Here is a 22191-nt window from a genome sequence, read left to right on the forward strand (position 1 = left end):
AAGGGAATGAGATCAAGGTAAAAGGTAGAAGGATTCGTTTTAAGGACAAGGATTATCCTTTCTTGTGTGATGAGGCAAGGAGGAGAGAAGGTGATGATGTTAAGAAAGTTTGAGGAATAGGGAAAGGAAGCATTTCAATGAGATGACCTCAATCTTCCCAGGAAGGTAGGAGACCAGGGCATCTGCTGTGAGCACTGGAGATGGTATTGGAGAATGGGATTTTTTTAAGTGAAACTGAAGGCCTGATGAGCAGCAGCAGGGGCCCAGCTAAAGTCTTGGACTGTTCTTGGTTTGGGGTCAAATTATCCCAATTCCATTACTTTCTCAAGTAATGCTCAGCATCCCAGAATTGAATCAGAGGAATCAGGTGGTAGGAGTTACAAAGGGATAAGAATTCTTAGGTTAGAAAGGATGGGATGCCATGGGAGGAAGGGGTGTGAGGCATTTTCATGTAATAGCTGAACAAACATGAAAACAGCAAATCATGGGATCAAGACTGGGTGAAAAGGCAAATGAAATTAGAGTATAAGAGGAGTAAACAGGGAGGAGATGGACAAAGTGACCAAAGACAATGGGAAGGGCAAGGAGTCTATTTAGTGTAAGCAACAGAGCATCTAATTTAATGGGATAGGTCATGGTTGGAGGGTGGGATCTCATAGGTCAGGTCATGCAACATCTAGAAACTATGAGGTCTAAGGTGTGATCACATCAGTGTGAGTCTAAGTATGGTAATTAGAATTTAGTAGGTTGAAGAATTGAGTTATTGGACTTTCAGAGAGGTTGTCAACATAAATATAGTAAAGTCCTTGAGGACAAGCCAGGAGCTATAGAGTACATCTAGAATAGTAGGCTCATGGATTTAGAGCAGAAAGAGACCTCAAAGGTCATTGATTCTAACTCCCACAGTCCCAGAGAGGTTGACACTTCCCCTGAATTCCACTTATCTGGTGAGGGGCTAAGCCAGGATTTGGAGCCATGCCCTCTGACTCTGCTCCATGCTGTTTCCCTAGAAAAAGGACATAGGGCTGGACAGCAGATGGAGGGTCTTGACCGCCGGACTGAGGATTCAATGCTAAATCCTGTAGGCAAAAATGGGGGGCTTCAATAATTATCCCAAAGTCACATTGTGAATAGCAGAACCCAAGTCTTCTGACACCAGATTCAGTGCTTTTCCCACCAGACACCATGTCTCTCTCACTTCCATTCCCTCTCCCTCCCCACAAAGTATTGGATCCAAAGATTTCAAACTGGGAGAAACTGACATCAGCTAATCCATCAGCTAATCCATTTCCTTCATCTCTGGGAAACAATCACACAAATAATAAGTGGCAAAGTACAGATTCAAATCTCTGATACCAGATCAAAAGCCTCCACCACACCTCTCCTGCTGTTTCCAACTGTTGATGCAAAGGAGTGTTGAACACTTCAGTCCCACCTAGGACGCCTCTTCCCAAGTTCAGACACTTACTAGTTGTGTGACCCTGGGCAAGCCATTTAACTCTATTTGCCTCAGTTTCCTCATCTGTAAAATGAGCTGGGGAAGGAAATGGCAAACCACTCTAGTATCTTGGCCAAGAAAAATTCAAATAAGGTCATGAAAAGTCAGTCAAACAATAACATTTCCCTTTTCCACCTCCCTCCAAGATCCCAATGAGACTAAAACTTCCTGCTCTGTCACTGGTAAGTACAAGAACAGCAGCAACCTTTCACTAGCCTCAGAGAGCCCTTCCCTGGAGATCATCTGTTTTTAGGGTACTGCCTGCCCATTTCAGAATCTCCTTGAAAAACAGGGAGGAATACGTTTAGACCTTGAGAGGAAAACCTTATCCTAACTAAAGCTAACCTCCATGTCACTTACTTACCCCAGAGATAAGTACCTGATAGGAGATCCCTCAATGCTTTCTGGAAGGGAGAAGGAACAAAAGGACAGTTAGAAGAGGGGGAGGTGGTGGTGGTGTACAGATGACTTGATATTTCTTCAGGTCATTGAGGAGTAAGATGACGACATTCTTCCAGGGACCTTAAACTTGTGAGAAACACAAATGGGGAAAACCCGAATCCTTGTAACTGGCCCTGAAGGATTGTGTGACCTTGAGAATAGTCCTAGCCAAGGGAGGAAAGGATAGTCTTGCATTTGGGAAGATATGACTAGCAAGCTCCTGGCATCTCCTTGATCTGGGGCCTCTCTCTCAGAGGCTGAGCCCCAACCTACACAGGATCCAAAGGCCATCTCACCTCAGCCTGGGGTGGGAAACAGCTTGGGGAGTACCATATGGAGGCAGAAATGGGAAATGTGGGTAGTGGGTTCATAACTGAGCAAGTTCAGCAGAAGCCACTGGCAAAGAGGCTGGGTGTAGAAGAGGGTTCAGTGAAGGATTTTAGCCTTTTAGGATTTACTACGGGAAATCATTTTAATCTGATTCCATCTTTTGGCAGATGAAGAAAATGAGGCTCAGAGAATAATTAACCCTAAATCACAAAGGCAGAGCTGAGACTCATGTCCAGGTTTTCTTACTTTAAGTTTCCCCACGCTCTTTCCATTTCACCAAATTGCTGAGGGGGCGGGGCACAATCTGAATAAGAAGATGGATCCTGGAGGGGCTCCTTGAGGGGAGGAGGGGGCGGAGTTGGCCCTCTAATGCATATACCCCTCTGGGTGGCTGCTCTACATTCAGAGATCAAAGACTGTCATTTCCCTGCGTCATTGTCCTGGTACAGCACTGACACTGGGCAGCTTGGTAGCACACCCCTGCTCTGGGCAGGACAGGGCAGGACACTGGAGGGGGGCAGAGGGGGCGGTTTTCACACGGCAGCCCTTCTACTGGGAGGGGTCAGCTCTGAGCATTCTCTGGTTTTGCACTAGGGAGATTTGCTAACTGAACCTTGAACACAAAGAAAAGAGCATGGGGTGACATTCCAGAACCCCAAAGAATCTCTGAGACATTGCTACCAGAAGAATATGTGCCTAGGAGTACGTGTGAACGTGACTGCATGCTTGGGGCTCTTGCTCTGTGTATCTTGTGTTTGTATACTGGTCTTGGGGTGATTGTCCATACTGGGATTTGTGACTGTGTACAATGCTGTCCAGAGTATAATAGCATCTCTATCTATACGCCGGTGTAGGAATGTTTGTGTTTCTGTCCATGTATATACTTGGCCTGTGTAATTAACTATGGTCTCGGACTGACACCGATCTGTGTGTAGACACTAGTGTGTGAGAGACTAATAAACCCTCTGCATAAAACAGTATGTACCGGCGTGAGCGTCCGAGTTCAGGGTGTATACACTAGTGTATCAGTTGTAACAGGGTCTGTGTGTGTGTCTAGTGGTATGTGAATGTAAAGGGCGGGGGGTGCGCGTATACCCTAGTGTGAGAATGCGATCGTGTGCACTCGTTGGTCCGGTGTGTGTGACCAGACCCGCTGAGCTGGTGTTCGGGATGGTATGCGCATGTCTGAATTCACCAGCTGGTCTCTGTAGCGCAGGGCACCGGGTCCTAGCTGTGGGCTGTGAAACTGGGCTGCATTAAGGAGGGGGGGCTTTGGCGGGGCCAATGCTGTTGCCCTGGGGAGGAGGGGGATACAGGGGGAACAGCATGGAGGAAGTAACCCGGGGATTCGGAGGAAGGGGCTTTGGGGGGGTGACCCCTCTAGGATCCCCTTTGCTGTCGGTTGCGGGACTCCAAACCCTGTCGCCTTCACGTTTCTGCCCAGGCGTGCAGAGGTTGGCAGGAATGTTGAGCGGGCGCCGGACGCCACTCTGGGGCTTCAGGCTAAACTTTGGGGAGCGCCCCTCGGGCCCGGGATCGCGGGCGGTCCAAGCCTCAGACCTCTTCCCATCCCCCGCTTCTCCCATCCCCCCCTTCTCCCCTCCCCCTCGGAGACCCCAGGCCTGCCCCTCCCTCGGAGGGCCCCCCCCACCAGGACGTGCAGCGGGGAACAGTTGTCCGCTGGCCGGTCTGAAGGCGGGAGGCTGGGAAGGGGGGGCAGGGGGAGGAGGGCAGGCAGGAAGGAGGGAGGGACTCGGGGTGGGGGGTGGACGGCGGGTGAGCGAGGGGTCGGGGCCCAGCCGCTCGCTCGCGGCAGAGGGAACAGCAGATTGCGCCGAGCCAATGGCGAAGGCAGACTAAGGTGGCACCAAATTCCCCTCGGCCAATGGCGCGCTGGGGCGCACGGAGGCATCATTAGCATTTCCCCGGCGGCGGCGGCGGCGGCGGCTGCATCCCTGGCGCTAGCCGCTCTTCGGCCCCGGCCCTCTCCACGCCCCGGCGCTCTGTCTCCTCCCCTCGCCCGCCCTCTCGCACCCTCCACGCCGGGCAGCCTCTGCCAACGGCCCCTACTGCGCACTTTGGCTCGAGTTGGCAGAGGATAAAAGGGGGTCTGAGGAAATCCAGGACAGGGTCCCCGGGCGTCAGCTAGGGCCTTTAAATCCTCCCGGTCGGAGAGGCTAGAGCAGAACGCGTCTGGATCGTGGACGTGGAGAGAGCTCGCTGGAAGGGCGAGAGGCTCCGCGAGCGAGCGAGCGAGACCGAGAGAGAGAGCGCTAGCGATCGGGGCACGCAGCCCGGCTCCGAACGCGCGGCGGCAGCAGCAGCGGGACTGGGCGGGAAGGTGCGGTGTTCGGGGGCGGCCTGTGTTCTCCAAAAGCCGAATCCTGATTCCAAGTGCCCCCCCTCTCCCTCGGCAGCTCCAGCCCAGGAAGATCGAGCGAGCGAGTCCTGCTCCGGGAGAACCCAGATGCCGGCCCACTTGCTACAGGAGGAGGTGAGGCCCCTTGGAAAAAGCCGTGGCGCCCCTGGTGTCGCTGGAGCTTCAGAACTGGCAGCCAGTGAGGGAAAGAGGAGGGAGGGTCTGGGGTGTGCGTGGGGGAGAGCGCTGTGCAGGCGAGGATGGAACTGGCATTTAGAGCAGGAAAGGACATCGGAGACCATCTTGTCCACCCCACTCCCCATTTTACAAAGAGGATGAATGACTCGTCCAAGGTCACACAAGTAGCAAGTGGCTCAACAGAATACTTTGTATTAATGCTTATCGAATGCTTGTTCATTAATAGATCCAGCTCTACTCATGCCTCTGCACCAGACCCTCCCTCCCAGCACCACGCTTTGGGAAGGGAGGACTTTATCTCTCTAGAACGATGTTGGCCTCCTCCTTAGCTGGGGGTCTTGGCCCCATCAACCGAGGAACCCCCGGTTTTAGGATACTTTCGGGATACAAGACGAAACAGTGTTTGACTATCTCTCTAAGCTCCTCTCCTTCCCTCCCCAATCCCTTTGAGTCCTCAGATCCCCTCCTTTCTGCACTAAACCCTCTACTTTTACAGTCTCTTTTCCCAGAGCCCCCTCGAGTTTTCTTGTTTCAGGGGACAGGAGCTGAGCCAAATCAATTCTACAAATATGTTCCTATATATCTATGTAATACCTATGTATATCTATCTATAGCTAGCTATGTATATGAGTCTCTTTGTGTAAATGCATATATAATTTCCTTCATTGTTCAAAGAATTGTGCTAGACCTTTGGGAAACTGAGGCAAAAGAAGAATTGCCCCTGCCCTCCGGGAACTTGGCTTCTATTAGGAGCCCATCCTACTGGGTTTCTGGACTGTAGCAGAGGTAATCAAGCCCACAGGATCATAAATTTAGACCTAGAAAGGACCTCAAAAGCTACTTAGTCCAAACCCTCATTTCACTGAGAAAACTGAAACCCAAAAAGGGGAAGTAACTTCGGCCTGGTCAGTGTTCATGGCCCAGTCAAAATTCAAACCCAGGTCCCCTGATTTTCAATTCAGCGCTCTTTACCACAACACCAAGCAACCCCTCCAGGATGGCTCATTGTAGGGTTTCTTTTTCTTGGTCCCCAGATCTCCCCCTCCTACACCATGACCACCACAACCACCATCACAGCCCCTACCTCCAGAGCCCTGCAGAATGGAGTGACCAAGGCAACATCAAAAGCACCTGCTGATCATGAAGAGGGGATCACCTATGAGATGCGGGATGATATATTTGACCCCACTTACCGAGAGAAGGAAGGCCCCAAACCCAAATTCGTATATGTGTGGAGGAACATCATCCTGATGGGCATGCTTCATTTGGGAGCCCTGTACGGGATCTTTCTGTTGCCTTCCTCCCATATCTATACCTTGCTGTGGGGTAAGTGGACTGACCTTTCTGACCTTCCTATTACTAAGGGAGAGGGAGCCTCCTGTTGGTCCCGGAGGCAGATCTCCTTTGTTGGGTGCAGGAGTAGGCCCTCTCAATCCCTGCTGTGGGGAAAGGGGAGCCCTGAGGTGGTGGCCTGGCTTGGAGGTGGATGGAGCCACATGGTAGGGAGGTGGGGAAGAAATTTGGCACTGGCTGCTGTTGAGGGAACAGGGTAGGTACCCACCATGTGCCTCAGAAATGAAATCCTGGGCATAAAATACACTGAAAACCATGAAATGCTCTCTGATTCTAGGTCCTTTGTGCCTCAATCCCTTCCTTCTTTTCTGCCAGGAAAAGAGTCCTTCGTTCAGGCCCCCTAGAGCCAGGCTGATTCCCCTTAGTGGGGAGAGGCTCAGGGAAGATTCCCATATCCATGTTACATGACTGTGGTGGCTGGGTGTGCCTCAGCATATAATTAGTCTTCAAAAGCAGCAGACCTCATGAACCTCTCTCCCCAAAGCCTTCCATCTTGCCTGCTTCAACCACGTCTCTCCCTACTGTCTCCATCTCCCACTGCCACCCCTGGCCCCTGGGATTTGGCTGCCCTGGAGGAAGGGCCAAAGCAAGCCAGGCTGGCCTGGAGCAAGCAAGACAGGCCTGGAGAGGACAGGGAGCCAAGAGGAGCAGGGAGCAGACCCCAGGCCTTGTGCCAGCTAAGTAACAAAGGGCTGCTTTAAGAGAAGCATCTCAGCTCCTTGCCATCTCTGATGGGGCTTTTCAGGGCCCTCCATCTGTGTGTGCTGGTCCCAGGGCCTCATACATGTGCCTCTCACAGGGGTGGCCCCATCCCTCCCATTCTGAGGCCACAAGCTGGCAGATATGGGTGTTAGGATCCTTCTATCCAGACCTGAAGGGAGTTGAGCTATTATTATTGTAGGTCCTGAAGAGAGAGGGGGACCTATGGTATAAAGTGAAAGGCTGAGCCAAAAGACGACTTAGAAAGCCCATTTGTGGATGTGGGATCAGAAGGGATAGTGGATAAAGTGTTGACCTAGGAGTCAGCAGGTTCATATTCGAATTCTGCCTCTTAGCAGTTGTGACTACACGCTTATACCTTTACCTCTCTGAATGTTGGCATCTTCATCTGTAAAATGGAGCTAATAATGCCTCCCAGTATTGTTGTAAACTCCAGACATAATGCTTTGCAAACTTTAAGGCACTAAAAGACATCTGTTCTTCTTAGCAGGTCAGGTTTCCCGTGACTGTAAGGGTCCGGGAACTGGGTAATTGCTCCCTGGTGTCACCTCAGGCTTCCTGAGATTTGGGAACTTTGGCCTGGGGGGATCCCACCTTCTGCTGCAAACATGGAAACACTGCCCTGAGCTCTCTCTTCAAGGCTTTTTTCTCCAGTTGAAGAATGGGGACAGTAACCTAATCCTGTCTCTTCTGTAGACTCAAGAGAGGCTCCCAGGGATGGGATGGGAAGCCCAGGAGAGGTAGGCAGGCAGGCAGACCAGCCTTAGGCAGCCTTGGGCCCAGGAAAAGTTCTGACATGGAAGAGCCCAGCAGCTATGCTCCATCTCTGCTGGGTCTTCCTGGCAAGATGGGACAAAGGTTGGGAGGAATCTCCAAAGGGAACCATAGAGTCATAGACAGCTCTACCTGGAAAGAGAGGAAGATGAGCTAGCCTCCTAAGGGTCTTCTTTCCAGCCAGGAGCTTGTGGGAGACCCATTATTGGGGAGCAGGGCATCATTCAGCATATCTGGAGGACCCTGGGGGGTGTGAAATGGTATGGCCTGATATGGAAAAGGCTCTCTTATTTTACTGGGGCTGTTTGAGGCACTGCCCTGCCCTACCCCAGGAAGAAAAGCTAGTGCCTGGCATGGAGGTGGAAAAGAGAGATTCATTTGTGCTTATGATGGAACTAGGATCTGGGGACCTGAACACCTTTACCCTGATGGGCTTGGCAGCTGGGAGAGGCAAGATGAGAGGAGGCAATACCCAGGTAGCCTTTGTAGAAAAGCTTGAAGAGCCCTTTCCTGCCCATTTATACCTCATTCTCTCTGTCATAGAAAAAAAGAACCTGACTAAGGCTTCTTTAGGCTGGGCTGTGCCTGGCAGTGCTCAGTGCTGACTCAATGATACTTGTGTACCGCCCCCCCATCCTGAGATCTTCTCCCCAGGGATTCTAATAGCCTTGCCTTTGGGTTTTAGTATTCCTTTGACAGACTCTGTGGGTGTTGCAAGAGAAAAGAGCCAGAGTGTGGGAGACGGGACTCCTGGGTTCTATTCCTAGCTTTACCCACTGACTCACTGTGTGATTCTGGGCAAGTCTACCCATGATCTGTGCCTTGATTTCCCTGGCTGCACAGATGGGTTTGTATTCCATCCTGTGAGAGTGTGCTGAGGTCAAGGTGGCTGAGGCTTGGTGTATAGAGAGTGTAAGGCATGAGGACTATATCCGGGATGGAGAGACTAGAGCTTCCTAGCCCTAAAGGCCAGGCCTCCTGCTCCTCTTTCTGGTATGAATTTAGTAATTTGGATTTGTCCCCCTGTGGGGAGTCTTCCCTCTTGGTGTCTAGAGGCCACTTAGGGTCTTCTTGAGTGATAAGAACTAGGGATTGGAGTGATCTACAGGATTCCATGAAGACTCCATGTATCTTTAAGGAGAACCCCAAAGTCCTTGGGGAAAGAAACAAGTGGACTGGGTTAAAGTTTCAGCTAGCATTTGTATAGCCAAAAAAAGGCTTTTCAGCTGTTCTTTCATTTGAATCTCACATGAGCTCTTGGAGGAGGGGGCTATTATTCCCATTTTACAGATGAGGATAATAGGCTCATTAATCAACAGCTGGAAGGGACTTTAGAGGCCATCTAGTCCAACCCTTTCATTTTACAGAGGAAGAAAGTAAGGACCCAGGACTATGACATGTCTCATTTAAGATCACCCAATGGTAGTGGTAGGATTTGAATATAGATGCTCCAGACTCTAGACTAGGAGTTTTCCACCACCGTTCCACTCAACAAAGGTCTTATGATTTGTCTAGGTCACACAGCTAGTAAGTACCTGAGGTGAGATTTGAACCCAGGGCTTCTTGGTTCACTTGTCTAGCACTCTATCCATAACACCACACTGCCTCTTGACTAATTTCCTGGTATTCCTTGACTAATCTCTGGTATCATAAGTTAGTAGCCAGTGAAGGCTTATTGCCTGACAGGTTTTTCCCCCTTAGGATTAAACATTATGAGCAGCTGCTAATTGCTGTTCCTCTCTTGGCTTCCCAGAGATCTCTGTCCTCTGGGAAGCTGGGGTAACCCAGCAAGCCCATTCTTAGGCAGAAAATGTGCCTGGTAACTCTGTGGGGCTTCTGTTCTCACTCAGTCCTGGAGGCTTCACATGTGTGAAGCTGACATTTCTAAACTGTTCCCAAGCACTGTCTGGAAATAAATAGCTTTGCCTTTAAAGAGGGTGGGCTGGCTGATGGAGAAAGTTGGTTGTGGGGTTCAAAGACTTGGAGGAGAAGCCCTATCTGTGGCCTAGAGACAGCTGAGTGAGGCCAAAGCAACCCCCAGCTGCAGCCTCTCTCTGCAGCAGGCCTTCAGAGCTGGGTTCGGGGAGGGCTTGCTCTCCTCTGCCTGCTTTGTTAGAGCTCTCAGTGCTCAGAGATACTGATATTATCTCCTGAGCCTCCATCAAGCCCTTGGGAGGTGGCTGGGAGATTCTTCAGCTCCAGGGAAGTGAAACCTAAGGTACCAATTACAAACAGATCTGGGTCAGAGTGAATACTACCTCAACAGTGGCCTACCTTTCCCTTAAGATTGGCCTTTCCCATTTCTTCCTCTTATAAGGGAGAAATGTACAGTAAGGAAATGTACGTTGAAGGAAATGTGCATTCAGAGCAATGTACAAAGAAGAAATGTACACTGACTTACTCCTTCCTTCTGGCAAACAGGATTTGTGTACTATATGATCAGCGCCCTGGGCATCACCGCAGGAGCCCACCGCCTCTGGAGTCACAGAACCTACAAGGCACGCCTGCCCCTCCGAGTCTTTCTGACGATTGCTAACACCATGGCCTTCCAGGTGAGGAGCTATCGGGGTCTGGCCCGACATGGCCTACCTTATGTTCCCATTTATTGTTTACCACTGCTCCTCCAGGTCCCATCCAGAGGCTGACAGTGTGGAGTCAGAGGCCTCCTCCCCTCTAGGAGGGCACCGGGTTTTCTTCTCTAACCCTAGAGGGCTCCCCAGGACAGACAGAGCTCTGGTGTTAGATATAGGAGGAGGGGAAGGGAAGGGAAGGATATAAACTTATTAAACACCTCCTGTATACCAGGCATTGTGTTAAGTGCTGTACAACTATTGTCTTAGGAAGAACAATAAGCATCTAGTAAGTGCCTACTATTTGCTGAGCACAGTGGGAGGCACTGGGGCTACAGAGACAAAAGTGAAATAGCCCCTGCCTGTCCTCAAGGAGCTTATATTCTAATGAGGGAAAAAGCAAGGGAAAGCACATCTGAGAGGTTCCTAATTAGAAAAAACCTAAACTTTTCTGTCCATATTGGCTTTTTGGGTGAGTCTCAATGGGATTAGAGCAGGGGCTTCTTAACTTGAGGGCTTTGCATTTATTTAAAAAATATGTGGATAACTGTATTTGGATTTGATTTCCTTTGTAATCCTATATATTTTATTGTATGCATTTAAAAACATTCTGAAAAGGAATCCATAGGCCTCACCCGGCTACCCAAGGAGTACATGATACAAAGGATTTGTGGCTCTTTCAACATCTCTCCCAGCCTTGGGATTATATCCAATTATGCATTTATATAAGCTAGCTTTAAGGGACTCCATCCAGGGTTCACACTCTGCTCTGTCCTCACTCACTGGGTCAGGCCTTTGACAGATGGGTATGTACTCCACTCTTGGAGAGCTTACCCATTGGGTGTCCTTTTGCAGAGGCAATGAGCCAAGGGTCTCATAGAGGTCCAATTCCCCCTCAGATCTGTGTAATCACAAGGCCTACCATTCCAGTTTATTTACTGGACCTGTCTGAAACTGTACGTTGCTCTCAGGCCAGCCAGGTCAAGAGTTAGTCTTTCCAAAGCAAGACCCTCCAAAGGCTAGGGAGGAACCTTTACTGACTATTAGGCTCCAAGCTATAGGCATGTAAATCCAGGAGAGTGAACATTGAGTAGGTAAACATCCATTCCATTTCCCCTGCCTGGCATGCGTCCTGGATATGCCTTACTCTCCTCAGTTATGCAGTTCAGCCCTTCATTTCTGGAGGGCATCTGGGAGGACCTGCAGGATGTCTACACACTGAATAGGGACTGGAACAATTATGTAGCATGTCCTGTGATCTAGGGAACTGACATATCCAGTAGAGGCCCCTCTCTTTTTCCAGGTGCTTAGAGTAGAATGACGGTTCTCAGGACAGTTTGATGGGCCAGCTGTCTGGGCAATAGGAGATGTCTAGGTTAGTCTAGTGGGACCTTTGTCCAGCATTGCCTTATCCAATTTTCTGGGACAAGGAGAGCTAGCAGGGTTCCCAGCAATTTCGTGCTTTTCCTTATCTCATGCTTGTCCATCTCTCTTTTTTCCCTCCAGAATGACATTTTTGAGTGGGCCCGTGACCACCGTGTCCATCATAAGTTCTCTGAGACAGATGCCGATCCTCATAATGCCCGACGGGGGTTTTTCTTCTCCCATGTGGGCTGGCTGCTAGTGCGAAAACACCCAGATGTCATTGAGAAGGGCCGTTTGCTTGACTTGTCCGATCTGAAGGCTGAGAAGCTGGTGATGTTCCAGAGGAGGTGAGTGGAAGGGGGGCCAAGGGAGCTGGTGGAGAGAATGCCTGGGCCTTGAATCAGGAAGACCTGAGTTCAAGTCTGACCTCAGTTGTTTACTAGCCATGAGACCCTGGATTAGTCACCCTGTCAGCCTGAGTTTCCTCATCTGTAAAATGGGGATAATGATGGCTCCTATCTTCCAGGGTTGTTGGTGAGGACTGAATGTGTAAAGTTCCTAGTGCAATGCCTAGAACATAGTAAGTGCTTAAGAAATGCTGCATAGTGGATATGTCTTTAGGAAGACGAGTGCATTTACTGCCTAAGTCATATGATACTGGCCAGGCAAGTCACTTAATTTCTCTTGAACCTCAATTTCCTCACCTATAAAATACCTCTCTCACATGGTTAGTGTGAGTTAGAAGAGTCAGATAATGTCTTTGAAGCAGTATAGAAATGGAAGTTAGTTCATTATTCCACAGTACTTTCTGTGGCTGAGGTCTTGGCCTCTTGGATAATACTCCGGGCCTGGGTGGGGAATGAGGCTTCTAGCCTGGATGGTCTCCAGGATGGGAAGAGATCTACACTTCCATGGGCTATATGTAAAAAGAAGGTGGGTAAGAAGAAGTAGAAACCCAGGAGCAACAGTGGAGGCAGTGTGATTCCTAGAGAGAGAGCCAGAGCCAGGGAACTTAGGTTCAAATCCTATCTCCCATAGTACCTGGGTAACCCTGGGTCTCAGGGCCTCAATTTCCTCCTCTGTAAAATAAAGGAGGGAGATTAGACAATCTGAGGTCCTTTTTAGCCCAGGAGCAAGGACCCGTAATATTATCCTCTCTACTCCTGTCCTATCCCACCATCCCTCATGTAAATGTGAGGTTGGAGGAAAGCCCAGCTGAGCTGAGGGACCCTTGACTTCAGGTTGCCACATCTTCTGTTGACAGATACTACAAGCCGGGCATCCTCCTCATGTGCTTCATCTTGCCCACCTTCATCCCCTGGTACTTCTGGGGTGAGCATTTTGCTCACAGCCTGTATGTCGCCACCTTCCTGCGCTATACTCTCGTGCTCAATGCCACCTGGCTGGTGAACAGTGCTGCTCATATGTATGGCACCCGGCCCTATGACAAAAACATCAACCCCCGGGAGAATATCCTGGTGGCCTTGGGAGCAGCAGGTATGTTCCCAGGAGGTAGGGAGGACAAGACTACTGGGCTACTTGGTTGGTTGTACTGGGGGGGCTGAACCTGCCTGCCAGCTTGGCATCTCAGGTTTCTCCTTGACAAGTAGGGCCTATCCTTTCCAGAGGATCTCTCTCATCCTGGGCCTATAGACATAATGCAAAGGGAGAGGTGTGGGGTTTAGACCAGGTGGTGGTTGGCCTCTTCTAGCTCAAATTCTGTTGCTCTGTAGGTGAAAGAATCTTTCACCTGAAATCCCAAGACTCTCATCTTGGTATGGCAGAATAAGAAAACCGCCGGTTTGGGAGTCTGTCACCTGGTTTGGAAGCCCAGCTCTATGTGACTATAGACAAGCCATCTAACATTTCTGCCATGGCTCAGTTTAGCATGCTTCCTGCATGTATCAGATACTGTGCTAGGTTCAGGGGTACAGAGATAAACACAAAATAGTCCCTGACCTCAAGGTAACTCGTGTTCTACTAGTTTTCTCATCTTCAAAATAGCAGGGTTGGATTCATATTGGATATCTCCAGAGTGGATACCTAGGTATGTACAGATGTGCAAAATGAAGTTGGTTACTTGCCTCGTTCTCCCCAATACAGCCTTCTTTGTCTTGGATTAGCCTTAGCCTCACTTGGGTGAGGAATTTTCCAAAGGGCACAACATCCATGAGGGGAATCTATCTATCTGGACTGACCAGAAAGTTTCTTTTGTATATGTTATGCATATAGGTTGTTATTATTTAATATGTATTAATCCTTTACAAAAATGGTCCCTCAATTCCACAGCATCCCCACAGTTTGATTTGGTTATGGAGCAGGGGCCATGACACTCACTGGTGATAGAACACAAATCAATTGGTTGTGGTCATGTCCCTCTCCTTGCCATCCCATTCTTCCTTATTCTTTGTCCCTCCCACCTTGGCTGCCCCTTCCACCCATTCAGGGTGTGTGCCTCTGCCTCAGCCCAGTAGTCAAGGTTAAAGGGATTGCTTGTCTCTTCCAACTCACCTTAGCCTTACTTTACAGGCCTAGCCAAAAGGCCTAATCTATGTGCCTCAGTTCTGTGTTAGCATCTGTCAAATGAGTGAGGTAAACTTTAGTGTCACTTTTCCACTGAAGAACTCCAACTGCAGCTTACCTAGCTACAGGTACTTTGCCCTCCCTGTCCCCCTCTCCAAGGGAATAGAAAAGGCGACTGGCTTTGGGGGTCAGAAGATCTAGGTGGGAATCCTACCTCTGCCACATATGGCTGGAGAGACAGGTAGTTACTTCATCTCTAGCTCTTACAAAATGAAGAGATTGGACTAGATTACTTCTAAGGGCCCTTCTGTGACCCCCATCCCCCTTTACAACGTCCCTGTTCTTTCTGATGGTTTTTGGCTGTGGTTTTGCGCTCTTGCTCCTGTTTCATCTTCCTGGTTTTTATCACCTTGGCATCACCTTTCACTGTCTTCTGGGCATACCTGTGGACTCTTCCCTTGCTGCCTCCACCTCTCCTAGGCATTGACCACAAGCCCAATGTTAACATGTTAATTTTCAGTCTTCTTTTGGCATTGGCTCTGTTACTATGTTCTTGTATGTGAATGTCACTTAAAACAATAAACAGAAGTCTGGGAGTGTCAGGGCAAACGATCCACCTCATGTTCACCAACTCCTTGATGCTCTTTACCCATGATGGGGGCAAAAATCTTGCCCTGCAGCTTGCTCTCTGCCCCTGGTCCACCAAGGAGGAGATGCCCCTCTGCACATGTCCTCCTAGGCCAGCCCTTGTTTGAAGTGCTTTCCACACCTCCAGCTCCCTAGAGGTCCCCTTTGCTTCTCCACGTTGGCACTGATATCCCTCTGAGCAACCTCAACCTTTGGCCCTGGAGTTATCCCTCCCTCTCATGGGGTTCACATTGTAGATAAGCAAGTATCAGAGTATAGTTCGTGATCTCCGGTCCTGTCATTTAGCCAGGATTTCCTGCCCTCAGATATTATTAATAGTGTCATTGCTATTGCTGGGACACTTTTATCAGTCTGGGGCTTGTATTAAAGCAGCAGTAGGGCCTTCAAGGTAGGTCAGTATTTTCACCCTTATTCACCAACAGGAAAAGAAAGCCATGGCCCAGGGCAATGGGAAGGACTTAGAAATCTTTGTTTCTGGGCTCAGGGAAACCTTTGCCTACAGACAGCAAACCTTATACAAATCAGGATTTTTTGGAAGAGGCAGTGTGGACTAGTGGATAGTGTTAGATTTGGAATCAGGAAAGTCTGGGTTCAGATTTCACTTCTGACACTTAGTTTTGTGATCTTGGGCTATGCCTTAACCTCTTCGAGCCCAAATTAATTATCTTTGGTTAAGAGGGAGCTAATACCTCTAAAGTTCCTTTTCTTGAGCAGTTAGGTGGCAGTGCACAGAATGCTAGAATGAGAGAAGACTCATCTTTCCAAGTTCAAATCCAGCCTCAGACACATAGTAGCTGTGTGACCTCGGGCAAGACACTTAACCATGTTTGCCTCAGTTTCCTCATTTGTAAAAAGAGGATAATAATGCCTCTAGTCCTTCTTACCTTCTTAGGTTTTAATGATCAAAAACAATAGTCTATGTAAATATAGTGTGTTTACTGTGTAAATGTCATACTGTTATTCAGCCAAGAGGAAACCTGCCTTTACTGCCCCAAGAATCTCTGCTTAGTGGGGCTTTTTAGCTCTCTGGCTGGGACCCAGGACTGGCTCCCCAGGGAACCTGGAGCTTAGAGAAGGGTGCATAACCATGCCAGCATGTGCTGAGCCAGCAGTAGCTACAGGCAGGGATTCCAGAGCTCTCTTTCCCCTTGCAGTGCAGAGGTATCCCTGTCCTCTTCCTTCCAGTTCTCTACTTCAAATAGCAGGCCAGAGAGGTTGAGTCCACATCTCTTTCCCTCCACCCATAGCCACTACCCTAGTTCAGGCCATCACATACTCACTTGGACTACTTCAGTTATCCCTTAATTGGACTCCCTGCTTTTCAAATCTCTCTAAATCCATTTTTCACCCAGTTACCAAAGTGATTTTTTTTCCTTCCTAAAGTACAGGTCATACCTTTGCTCAATAACCTATAATGGCTGCCTGTTGCCTCCAGGATGAAATACAGACCCCTTTGCTTGACATTTAAAGCCCTTCATAACCTACATTTTGAGTCTTAGTGCACTTGGTTCTTTCTGCACATTTACATTTCAGTCATACTGTCTTCTGCCATTCCTTAGAAATTACATTCCAGCTCTAGGCAACTCCAGGTCTTCACTCAGGCTGTGACCTATTCCAGTAATGCCCTCCCTTCTACTCTCTTCCTTTAGTTTCCATCAGAGCTCAGCTCAAATGTCCATTCCTGCCTGAGGCCCTTCTCTTACTAGTTCCTCCACCCCAAAGTACCTTGTATTTACTTTGCATATATCTTGTATATACTTGTTCTGCTGTCTACATTGGCTCTTGGTTCCTAGTAGATAGAGTACCAGTGCATGTTGGTTGATTGATTGGTTGGTAGGGAAGGCATGATCCTCCACATGTCAGAGGGCAGTTCTCACCTTGTCTGCTGAGCCATAACTCCCTAAGGGTTGGGGTTCGGTTGGCCTTCCAATGCCCTGCTCACCCCCTGTGCTTCTCTGCTCTTGCTGTAACAGGTGAAGGCTTCCACAACTACCATCACACCTTCCCATATGATTACTCTGCCAGTGAGTACCGCTGGCACATCAACTTCACCACCTTCTTCATTGATTGCATGTGTCTCCTGGGTTTGGCCTACGACCGGAAGAGAGTCTCCAAGGCCACCATCCTTGCCAGATGCTCTAGAACCGGTGAAGGAAGCTCAAAGAGCGGCTGAGGCCTCCCTCCTCACCCCCCCACCAAGCCAGCTGGGCAGAGGTCTAATATTCTCTTTATTAACTACTGAATAATGCTACCAGATGCTAAAGATGATTTTTTAACCCATTCCAATACAGTATTCCTTTACAGTGCAAATGTATTGAAAGCCAACAACTCTGCCTTTGTGAATGCTGAGACCTTTTTTTTCTCTTCCTCCTTATCTTTTCCTTCCCCTGTTCTGCTCTTTCCTTCTCTTCTTTCCCCTCCCACCTTCACTGCCTCCTAAGCAAGCAGCTGGTGTGCCCTGGGCTGGGGGCTCTCTTTCTGTAGTGTCACTGTTGGTGACCTTTCCCCCTCAGTGATTTCTCTTCCTTCTGGCCCTCCCTGAGGTGGGGGGGTGAGGAGTAGACCCAGAAAGGAATCAAGGCCACTTTCCCAGCTTTTTCAGGGCAGGCCTCACTCCCCACCAGCTAGAGTGGAGGGTCATTCTTCTTGGCTGCTGTTTCCTCCTGGAAACTGAGGCAGGGGGAAGGGAAGTAGCATGCCTACTCTGATTGGGGAGGAGGGGGGTGAGAAAAAAGGACAATTCTTTGGCAACCATCCAGCTAGCCCGCTGCTCAACCAAGTGGGCTTGCTCTGTGTCCCAAAGGCCTGGGAAACCCCAGGCTGGAGTGATGCTAAATCATAAAAGGGATGCTTCCATAAAGCTTGGGGCAAGGCAGCATTAAGCACACCTAGGGAACTATGGGACAGGAGCTCCAGTTCCTAATGAAATTGGCTTGACCTGGAGAGGGATTGGGGGAAAAGTTAAGGAAACTGAACTCATTGGAAAAGTAAAACAAAGCAACCTCAACGTTCCCCCCTCCTTCATCCAGGAGAATTGGGAGAAGAGGAGGAGGAATGAGTGTGTTGGCTCCCCTGCCCCTCACTACTGAGCAGGAGCCCAAAAGGCTAGGGGCAGGGCTTAGAAACAGATCAGGTCTGAAGGGTCCAAGATCCTTCCTCTCCCTATAGAAAATGAAACGAATTGAACATCAATTGTAGGTGCATCCATGGCGGTCCCTTCTGCAGCATACACATCCTATCCATCCTTTCCCACTGTTCTCTCATACTCTCCAGAACCTAAAACTTGCCTGAGGTGGCACAGTAAGGATTTTGGGCTGACCCTTGGCTTCCCCTAGTCTCCCTAGCCCCTTGCCCCTCCTGTCTCTGGGCAGGCAGCAGTAGCCTTGGCTGGAATTGCTTGGGGCCAGGGAGCACCACAGGTTCTCCCTCTCTAATGTGGCTGCCCCATTCAATTGACCTGCATCTGTTCTCCTTCCCTCACTGCTCCACTACCCTGCTGACTCAAGGCAGAGCTGGCAAACCTGCCGGGGGAATATCCCTGGGTCAGATGGAAACTCAGCTAATCCCCAACTAAACACCAATGTCATCCCAATAAGGCAGTCACTGAAGAGGGAGGAGGCCTTTTTTTTTTTTTTTTAAATATCATTTTCCCTCTCATCCTTGGCATGCTGGGTGTTCTATGTTAACTGTGCAAGCCAAGCCCAGGGCTGCTGAGTGACAGGGCTTCTGCCTGGGTTTAGGGAGGGGACTGAGTGACTCTCTTGATTGGAAGGGAAATCATTGGAAGACCTCACTCTAACTTCTTGCCTGCCAGAGCTGGTGTAAAGGTCACACTTGACCAGTTTTTGGCCCAACTGGCTTAAGGAAATGTTGCCACCACCTAGCCAGAGAAACAGGTGTAGGAAAACCCACCACTGGTACTTGAGGGATCTCAAAGCACCTTCCCCTGCTCTTCCCTGGCTTTGCTGCTGTCTTACTGGAAATGCCAGCCCCATGGTTGGGGTAGGGGTGGGAGAGGGCAGCTTGCTTTCTTTATGGGTTCTAAGAATAAACAGGCCTGGGTAGAAGGTTCAGACTGGTTTGGAAACCCAGACTTCTGAGCTGTTCATCCCAGTAGGAAAGAAATAGATAGAAATGTCCATGTTTAGTTTAGATCTGCTGGCCTGTGTGGGCCTACCCTTAAGGGAGGTCTGTGGGGTATTTTAATCCCAAAAGACATCGCAAAATAAATACAATGAAAACAGCTTGTCTCTTCTAAAAATGTTCAGTGGAGATCCATACTCTGACCCTGCACAAGACCAGGTGGAGTCCTGGCATCTTTCTTGACTGTCGGGGAAGGAACGCTATCAGAAGAGGACAAAGCTCAAAGCAAAGAAATCTATTTAGAAACAAACAATTAAAAATGGACTTAGGACTGACGAGAGCCTGAATTTCCATTACTCCTTGCTTTGTGGACAGGCTAACAAGTTCCTCTGGGTGCCTTCTGTGGGTTCTAATCAGTATTGAGGGGGAGTCTGCCTCCACTTCCCTACTTGCTGCTTTCTTTACAGCCTCTCTGATTAGAGAGAGCAGCTGGTGGGAGAGCCGAGACCCAGACCCAGCAGGAGAATTGACAATTTGTAGGACTGCGTTTCTGTGCTTCAGTTTAGAAAAAAAAAAATTTTTTTGTTTTTTTTTCTGGGGGCTTTCTTGTTAAGGGGCCCGCATGGCAGGTGGAAGTAATTTGAATGTATTTGATTTAGGTGTTGTTTGGTTTTTTTTTTGTTTTGTTTTGTTTTAGATTTTAAAAAAATGGTTGCAGCATTTAAAATAGAAACTTTCCCCTTGGTTTGCTTGTATCCTGAAAGTTCAGCTCACACAAGCCAGAGCAAGAAATGGAAGGAAATAAGATGGATGTGTTACTAGAGTGGTTTAGGGAGAGGGACTCCCCTCCCAAGCTCTGCCACTGACTTGCTGTGTAACTCTGGGCAAGTCACTTAACTATTCTGTGCCTCAGTTTCCCTGTCTGTTAAAAATAGGGATAATAATACTGACCTACCTCACAGGGCAGTTGTGAGGTGGGACTAAGGTTTGTAAAGCACCTTGGAATCCTTCAGCTGAGGAAGCTTCTTACAAGATGCCATGGACCTCTAGGAGCCTGGCTCGAGGTAGAGATGGAGTGGCTGAGCTGAGCATGTTGGGAAGGGGGTGGATTGTGGGGGGGGAGGTGAAGCTGGAGAGCTCAGCAACTCTGTTGCTATGGAAAAATGAGCAGGATACCTTTTCCTGGGTTGGGAATTTTTTTCCTTTATTTTGGATCGTAGTATCTGTGACCTGCAAAGAATAATTTTGGAATAATTTCTATTAATATTGACTCTGAAGTCATTTACTGATCTGAGATTGTGTTTGTTCATAATAAAAGTGAAGTGAATCTGAATTTGTCCTGTGGAGGGATTTGTTGCTTGTATCCGTCACCTTCTCCCTGCTAGGGAACTGCCCTAATTGCATCCTGTCCCTTTAAGAGTGGATAACCTACTGTAGCAGTCAGAGTTGACCCAGCCCCTCTGCCCTGCTCCCTCCCAGACCTGGTGACTGGAGGAAAGGTTACTCTAGGTTAAATGAAGGCTGGGCGAAGGTCCTGCCGGCAGACACGTAACTCGAGCTAGCAAGTCTCCCCTGCCCCTCCCTCCCCCCCACCAGCCAGCTGGTTCTGGGAAGTTGCCTGCCCCTCCCAGCCCAGAGGCTCATCTCTGGACTGCCGGGGCTGTAGGTGGGAAGCTCAGCTGAGGAAAGGGAGGGTCTGCCTAGCCCTTAGCCCTCCCAGACACTGCCCCCCAGGAGGAAGCCAGAGTAGAGAACTGGGCAAGGAAAATTATGCCATTGCTTGAACCAGAGATGGGGTGGGGGGCACAAAATGCAAAGGGAACAGGCTTAGCTTTCACTGGGGGGCTAGGACGGGACCCTCCCTGCTCCTATCAGCCCCCCCCCCAGAGCCTCTCATATACATCCTGATCCTACTTAGCCATATATAAATATGGATATAGAAGCACACACGTGAACACAGTGTTCAGATACAGGCGTGCAGTACCGCAAAGTCGACTGCTTACTTCGAAGCCAGAGTTTGCCCCCTAAATGTAGCTGGGTAGTGGGTATGACTGCCTTTGTACTTCAGTGAGCACTTGGTAACACAGACATACTTGTATGCATACTGTGTGAGTATGCACATTCAAGTGGATGTGTGTGCATCCAGGTACGTGAGTGGGTGCTCATGTACAAAAACCTACATGTGTCTGAGAACATGTCCCTGAGTAGACTTTTGTGGGCCTACTCTGTGATAATGAATTGGGGAAGCAGAATATGTAGGGGAAATGGAGGCTGTGAAGTGGCCAAGGTAATATAGGAAGCCCTCCTGAGAGCCCACAGAAGAATAAAGAGGACTGAATTCTCGTGGGTGAGGCCAGAGGACCAGCACCAGGGGAGAGAGGGGAGTCAGTCTGCTTTGAAGGCAAGGATAGGCCAGCTCACCAGCAACAGATCAGCCCCTAGAAACTGGATTCTTTGACCATAACCTCCTCTATTCAATTTCACCTGATCACTGGGGCATTCAATTAGGGAAATTGTAGAAGTCCCTGGGTAGTGGAGGCAGATGCTCTAATCTTCCCCAGCCCCTCAGGGAAAGAGCCTGAGTTTCACTTCAAAGAGAGGAAGGACAGTACTGCATCTTGCGGGGTAGTAGGCCAGTCAGAGTCAGGCCAAGAGCTGGAGCTCAGGAGACCAGGATTGATGTCTCTTCATCAGCTGGCACAGGACCTAGGCACATCTTAGTGTTACCCACCTGCTCCAGGAGGATGGGGAATCAGGACCCCAAAGGTTCTGCTAAGGGCCACTGATGTCCTTGATTTCCCCTTGAAGGTCTGAAAGCCAGACTCCCTTATCCACCCCAGCCCCTCAGCCAACCTAGGCCAAGCTTCAGGGCCCTGGACCCGTGAAAGTCCTAACATAAGGTGCAGTCCCAATCACTAGGGCTGCCTTCACTAGCCATCCTCCACCCTACCTTCTCACAAAGCTGTAGTGAAAGCCAGCAGAGAAAAAAGCACAGCTCACAAGTCTGACGTGTGGTTTATACAGAATTTTACTCACACCATGTTGCCTATGAAGGGAGTAGTACATTATTGCCCCATTTTACAGATGGGAAAACTGAAGCTTGACCAGGGAAATCAGTCCTGTAGCTAGTAAATGGCTGAGTCAGCGTTCAAAGTCTGGCGATCTCATTCCAAGTACAGTGTTAGTCCTAATACCTAACACTGCCTTCTGTACAATGTTATGTATATTGTGTGTATATACAATGTATAACATCATACACACCTACATGTCCTCTTTTCATCACTTTATGCTTAAGTCCTCCCTAGCCAAAGAACTACTCTTTTTCCTTC

The 22191-nt window shown here is 49.1% G+C and overlaps 2 protein-coding genes across 3 annotated transcripts in view; one reads left to right on the plus strand and one right to left on the minus strand.

The window, feature by feature from the left end:
* The window catches only part of PKD2L1 (polycystin 2 like 1, transient receptor potential cation channel), an 87315-nt gene that overhangs the window by 62505 nt on the left and 2619 nt on the right, over positions 1 to 22191 (minus strand). The gene's annotated exons all lie outside the window — the stretch shown is intronic.
* On the plus strand, positions 4190 to 20195 carry SCD (stearoyl-CoA desaturase). Its single transcript, XM_072628471.1, has 6 exons — positions 4190 to 4763; positions 5861 to 6152; positions 10095 to 10225; positions 11750 to 11955; positions 12873 to 13105; positions 16753 to 20195. The coding sequence occupies exons 1-6, from the start codon at positions 4737 to 4739 to the stop codon at positions 16950 to 16952; spliced, it is 1089 nt and encodes a 362-aa protein (XP_072484572.1). The 5' UTR covers positions 4190 to 4736; the 3' UTR covers positions 16953 to 20195.

Source organism: Notamacropus eugenii, chromosome 1, assembly GCF_028372415.1.
Source record: "Notamacropus eugenii isolate mMacEug1 chromosome 1, mMacEug1.pri_v2, whole genome shotgun sequence".
NCBI classification, from domain to species: Eukaryota; Metazoa; Chordata; class Mammalia; order Diprotodontia; family Macropodidae; genus Notamacropus; species Notamacropus eugenii.

Bases quoted from the DNA above. Each gene is read 5' to 3' on its own strand.
- SCD (XM_072628471.1), top strand. From the start codon at position 4,737: ATGCCGGCCCACTTGCTACAGGAGGAG. The intron at 6,153-10,094 runs GTAAGTGGACTG...TCTGGCAAACAG, and splicing joins TATCTATACCTTGCTGTGGG to GATTTGTGTACTATATGATC. The intron at 10,226-11,749 runs GTGAGGAGCTAT...TTTTCCCTCCAG, and splicing joins CTAACACCATGGCCTTCCAG to AATGACATTTTTGAGTGGGC.